This window comes from Nicotiana sylvestris, chromosome 4 (assembly GCF_000393655.2).
Source record: "Nicotiana sylvestris chromosome 4, ASM39365v2, whole genome shotgun sequence".
Taxonomy (NCBI): domain Eukaryota; kingdom Viridiplantae; phylum Streptophyta; class Magnoliopsida; order Solanales; family Solanaceae; genus Nicotiana; species Nicotiana sylvestris.
Genome location: NC_091060.1, coordinates 73,990,934 through 73,997,312, shown reverse-complemented (window position 1 = coordinate 73,997,312; position 6,379 = coordinate 73,990,934). Strand labels below are relative to the sequence as shown.

The window sequence follows — 6,379 nt, the reverse complement described above, 5'->3', positions numbered from 1 at the left end:
CAACAAAATAGAAAAAAATAAAAAAGACAAAAAAGAAAGTGAATAAACAAAAAAGGGGGGGGGGGGAGGGGATGGGTTTAGGTGGAGCTTGGGCATAGGAAGGGAGAGGGCATAATCTTCAAAAGGGGCATATTCTGTCATTTTTTAAAAAGTGAACATTTAGGTCATAAAGTTTTTAAAAGAGGCTCTTAGCGTACAATTTTTAATTGGGTTATAAAATAAATAGAGCGGGGTATATGATACCCGGCGTGGACTGAAACTATAGGAGCCACGTGACCCAATAAAATACTGCCAACATATTAAAAGTTGGGCCCATATGTTTTGCCGTTAAATCGAGGGATAACTATAAGAATAAAAATAACATTGTGTATGTTTATGACCAAAAGGTGTATGGAAGATAATTTTAAATTATTTATCAAATAATAGAAGATAATTTTGATACTTTTTCGTAAGGATAAAACAAAAATATTAATGCCAAAGATGTCTTTTTTCGGGATAAACTAATATAAAAATAGTGTCATATCAAATGAAACTGAATATTCAATTTGAGTCATCACAAATGCAAAGAAAGCAATGCTATGCAGCTGTTTGGACATAGTAATTATAAAATTCCAAAAAAATGTGGAAAAAAATTTCTAAGTGAAAATGATATTTGAAAATTAGAGTTGTGTTTGGACATGAATATAATTTTGGGTTATTTTTGAAGTTTTGTTAGTGATAAGAGTGAAAATTTTGAAAAATAGCTTTTTGGAGTTTTTTAAATTTTTAAAAAGTTCAAAATTCATTTTCAAGTGAAAATTAAAAATTTTATGACAAAAAATTGACTTAAAAAAAAGTGCATTTTTTTTTTTTGAAAAAAAAAAATTCTCATGTTCAAACGGGCTCAAGACTAGCCAAGAAAACTCTTCAACTAGGTAGGACATTGATGCCAAGGGAAAATGCTACAGCGCTCATTCAACTCTCCACCTCCTTTTCCAGCTTTGAATGAACAGTTGAAGTCCTTGATCTTCTTGAAAGAATGGAACTTGAACCATCTCAAGCAGATCAACTCTGTTCTCATCACTTGTGGCCTCTCACATCACAGTTCCTATATCAGCAAACTGCTCCGCCTTTGCCTACTTCTTCCTTCGTTCCCATCTTCTTATGCTTCTTCTCTCTTCAATCAAATAAAAAGACCCACCATACATACATGGAACGTCATGTTCAAAGGCTTTTCTATTACTTCACACCCTCACAAGTCCATTAATTTCTATATGCAAATGCGTCAAGATGGGATTTTTCCAAATAAACATACCTTCCCTTTACTTCTAAGAGCCTTTTCTAAAGCCAAAAATGAAAACCCAGTTATTCTTTTAGCTCAAATATTTAAGTTCGGATACATTTCTGACCAGTTTGTGCAGAATTCTTTGGTTTATACTTTGGCTAGCAGTGCTTATGTTGATCTTGCACGCCAAGTGTTTGATGAAATTACGAACAAGGATGTGCTTTCTTATACTGCTTTAATTGATGGGTATGCCAGGAATGGTCTGCCCGTTAAGGCTTTGGAGCTTTTTGTGGAGATGAGGCAAGCAGAAGTTAAGGTGGATGAGGTGGCTGTTGTAGCAGCTCTTTCTCCTGCTGGAACATTAAAATTTGTTTGGTTTGGTAGGTGTCTTCATGGTTTCTATGTGGAGGCTGGGATGGTTTCTAGTGATGTTTACATTGGTAGCGCTCTTGTTGATATGTATGCTAAATGTGGATTTTGTGATGATGCCTTGAAAGTTTTTGAAGACATGCCTTACAAGAATCTTATTTCTTGGAGTGCTATGATTGCTGGATTTGTACACTGTAATAGGTTAAGGGAAGCACTCTGTGTTTTCCAAGAGATGCTGGCTGGAAGAGTTGTTCCCAATCAAGTAACATTGACAAGTGTTCTCAGTGCATCTACTAGGCTTGGGGCACTGGAGCAGGGCAGATGGGTTGCTCGTTATATAAAAGCACATAAAATAGAAATCAACGCGGCACTTGGCACTGCTTTGATAGATATGTATGCAAAGTGTGGGTGTATCGACGAGGCATTATTGGTTTTCGAGAAGTTACCAGAAAAAGGTGTTTATGTATGGACTGCTATGATCAATGGCTTGGCAACACATGGTGATGCTGAGAAGTCCTTGGCCTTCTTCTTAGAAATGTTAAGCAATGGTTTAAGACCCAATGAAGTAACTTTCGTTGGCATTCTCGGTGCTTGTTCTCATGGAGGACTCGTGGATGAAGGATGGCGGTTGTTCTCATTAATGGACCAAGTTTATCGTGTAAAACCTAATATAGATCATTATGGCTGTATGGTCGATCTCTTAGGCCGGGCAGGTTATTTGGAAGAAGCTTGTAGATTGATCCAAGACATGCCAATGGAACCTACTCCTAGCATATGGGGCGCTCTCTTTGGTTCTTGCATGATTCACAAGGCTTATGACTTAGGTGAATGGATAGGAAGACATCTAATCGACATACAGCCTTATCATAGTGGCAGATATACACTCTTGGCAAACTTGTATTCGACTTGTAAAAACTGGGAAGGGGTAGCTCAAGTTAGGAAAATGATGAGAGAGATGGGTGTGGAAAAGATCCGGGGGTGTAGTTGGATTGAATTGAACGGGGAAGTGCATGAGTTTATTGCCTTTGACGGTTCACATGCTAAGTCTGAATACATTTACTCCGTTTTAGATAACCTATTCGGTCAAATACAACACATTACTATTTTTCCAGATGCTGATTCTTTAGTTCTTGAGAATAGCTGAAAGTAACCAGAGTTTAGATATGCTGAACGTCCAATAAAGCCTTAGTTAACCTGACTTTATTTGCATAATGCTTGTTTTATATATTGGTTTCAACTTGAAGTTTAGTGAAAAGCTCTAATCTGACCTTATGTATTTGCTTACTAATATTTAGACACAATGATAAGTGTTCCTTCAAAGGCATAGTGTTAATTTGTTGCTTGTTTGTCTATTTTGTTGTGGTTTTCTCATGTGAGCATGGATATGGAAATCAAACAGCAAACACAATACTAGAAATAGGGGAGAAGATGGGGATAGAATTATAGGACATAATAGAATCTAATAAAAGAAAACAACTAGTCAACGCAAGCAAGACTACTCAGACCTACTAATTAGCAGTTCAACACAAGAGATCAGTACAAGGAGAAGTGATACATGAAATTACTTACAAGAAGAATTCCAGAGAATAGGACAATCCCACAAAGGGAGGATCTCTCAAGAGACTCATAATTAATCCTCATGGTAATGGAGATGGTTTTGTGAAGTAATGTGGGCTTAAGTAGCCAGATGGTGCAGTAGCTTGTTCAATTATAGCCCTGAGGATTTTAAATCAGCATGGTTTGAGAATAATAAATCCTCATAGTAATGGCAGCCACAACACCGGCCAGGGTGTAGCGTGCCTTGGCAGGCTATTTTATCTTATAAATAGTAGTAGTAAATTTTGTTCATACTTTGAGCTGTAATATTAACAATATAGTATTTTGTTTAATAAGCAATAGTAAATATAATGCTACCGATTTAGTCCCATTTTTTTTTTTCGAAAATCATTTATATATGTAATATTTTGAGTCAACTTCATCATCACAAAATTTGCATATTTTCAGCTAAAAAAGAATAGTTAAGAACACTTAATTTTAACCCTCACACAATTATTTTCTTAAGATTCAGTATATATTTTTAAAAATTATTTTCACAATTTTAGGAATTTAATAAAGGAAAAGAAAAATATAGTTTCTCGTTTGATCTTTCTCATTACCTTTTACATTTTTGAAATTCCCTTTTTCGCTTTTTATTATTTTTCTCGTCTAACTGTACCCTTCTTTTCCTTATCTTTTTATTTGTCGTTAATTTTCTCTCGTCTTATAACATATTTGCATTACTCAAAAATTAGTTACCCTATTAATTTGCAATAATTTTTGTCCAATATTTTTAACGCCAAATGATCTTGGTCTCTATTATCAGTAATTTAACCTGGAAAGAGAAATCACTATTATAAATCCGGGAAAAACCATCCAAAAAAACTGACCAAAGTAGGTCGGTAATGGCCAATAACCGTCCAAAACACGACCATTCACGTGTGGTCGGTATTTTGAAGGTCGGGAGGGCATACCGACTAAAGTTGGTCGGAAATTATCGACCAACATTGGTCGGCATGCTCTACAAGACCATCTGACAATTTTCGACCAAAATTAGTCGGAATATTATTTTAATAATTTAATTTTACCGACCAAACTTGGTCGCTGTATTAAATTTATTAATTTTATGTACCGACCAATTTTGGTCGGTATTGAAAAATATTTTTTTTTATAAATAATTAAAATTTAAAAATACCGACCAACTTTGGTCGGTAAACTAGACAGGGCAGACAACGAACCGACCAAAGTTGGTCGGTAATGTTGAATTTCTGGGAATTCATTGTACATTAACCGACCAACATTGGTCGGTAATGTGCAATTTTTTTAATTAGTCACCGACTAAGGTTGATCGGTTTCATGGGTTTAATTTTGGCAAAAAATGCTTGTTTTGGTAGCTACATCACCTGCCAAATAAAAATAGCATATCAATATCCTCGATCCACATCTAATAACCACTAATTCACCACATACAACCCCTAATTTACTACAAATCCAACCAAATATCCAACAACAATCAAACATCCAATTAATACTTTAAAACTAACAAATTAAAGTTCAATTGAACATCCCAATCCAAAATCAAGCAAAAACTAATTACAACAAGTTCAAAATTATTCAATCAAATTCAAAACTAGTTCAATTAGTCTAGTTCAAAGTATATCAAAGTATTGGTCAAAGGGTATTTTCTACAAGATCATCACCATCTGATGAACTTTTATCTACAAGACTGTATAGAGAACGATTTTATTGAGGACGGGAAGAACGATCACGGGGAGGACAAGAGGAACGATCACGTGGAGGTCGAGCCTCTGGTGACGACTCATGAGACCGGGGCAACGGAAAAGCTCTAGTGGAAAGTAGAGTTCTTATCTGAGCTTGCATATCAAGGAATTGAGCATCTCTAAGTCTTTCTCTTTCCTTGGCCACTTCTAGCTCGGATGTAAGGTTGTCACTGTCTCCCAGATAGCGGAGAGGCTCTCCCTATTAAGTCACTCGCCTTGTGAGGAAGTCCCTATTCCTTGCATTCCACGCCTATGGCGATGGAATTTTTTTGCAGGAAGCCCCTATACCTTCCTCCATTTTGGACCGCCAACAGCCTCCAACCATATTCTTTCAGTATCCTCGTCCGAAGATTGGGTTGGCTCGCCCGATTCACTAGCTGGCTGACTACGAATGAATTCCTCCATGTTACTTTGGTAGCGACCCTATATTATTTTAAATTAAATTAGTATTTAAAAATTCTTATAAAAGTAAATTATAATACTTAAATAAGATTAAAAGCTTATATATGTAGTCTCTGCCTAGTCCTCGACCCACCTATCTCCATCCCCTCTTTCTTCTTCTTTAAAATATGCGTCTCCTTGAATAGCTCATTGGACGTCCATACTTCTTTCCTGAAAATAAATTAATTTAGTTAATAAATAGAATTGATGTACTTAAAAAATTAAAATAATTTAAGAAATTACCAATCTTCTTTTTATTGTCCCCAGGCTGATAGCACCCCCAATGTGCAAGGAGCCTCTCTTCTCGGATGAGCGAGATTTCTTTCCTTTTTCGCTTCTCTATAAGAAATTCGCGGGTCTGCCATTGCCTTAACAAATTATCCCATAAATGTTGCAGAAACCAAACATGCCTCTTGTTCTTCTTTCTACCATCCGGGAAATGATCCGCCAATCTCTTGCGAGCTTTATGATGAAATTTACAGCAACTTTCTTGCTATAGCGGTCTTCCAATACACACTTGCTCTGCATTTCAAAAGTTAAATATTAGATGGAAACATCATAAATATTAATTATTAAACTACTTAAAAGAATATTTATACCTTAAACTGATTGAAAATTTTCTCCTTTAGCGAAAATGAAAAATCAGTCCAAGTCGTATAAGGGCCATCATAAAGCTTTTTTATCGCATTGGTGATTATCTTCGTAGTCTGCTTACCCGGCTTGAACCTTCAATTTAACAATTAAAACATATTAATATATTAGTAAAAATATTATAAAACAATAAACACAAAAATAACAAATAACTCTAACCTGTCACACTCATGGTCTATGATGATCCTGCCATAGCGATCATAATGCACTACCTCTGGATCATCATCCTCAGCATGTGTATCAGAGGCATGTGTAGATGGTGTAGGGGGCTCAGAGCAACTATCTTGTAGGTGATGCTTGAAATGGATGGAGTCGATGATGAAGATAGCTGCGATCT

At 35.8% G+C, this 6,379-nt stretch overlaps 1 protein-coding gene across 1 annotated transcript; it reads left to right on the top strand.

The window, feature by feature from the left end:
• Window positions 1–897: 897 nt before the first annotated feature.
• LOC138889017 (pentatricopeptide repeat-containing protein At1g50270) lies at window positions 898–2,917 on the top strand. Its single transcript, XM_070171596.1, has one exon. It carries the CDS (start codon window positions 939–941, stop codon window positions 2,775–2,777), a length of 1,839 nt encoding a protein of 612 aa, XP_070027697.1. The 5' UTR covers window positions 898–938; the 3' UTR covers window positions 2,778–2,917.
• Window positions 2,918–6,379: the final 3,462 nt, after the last annotated feature.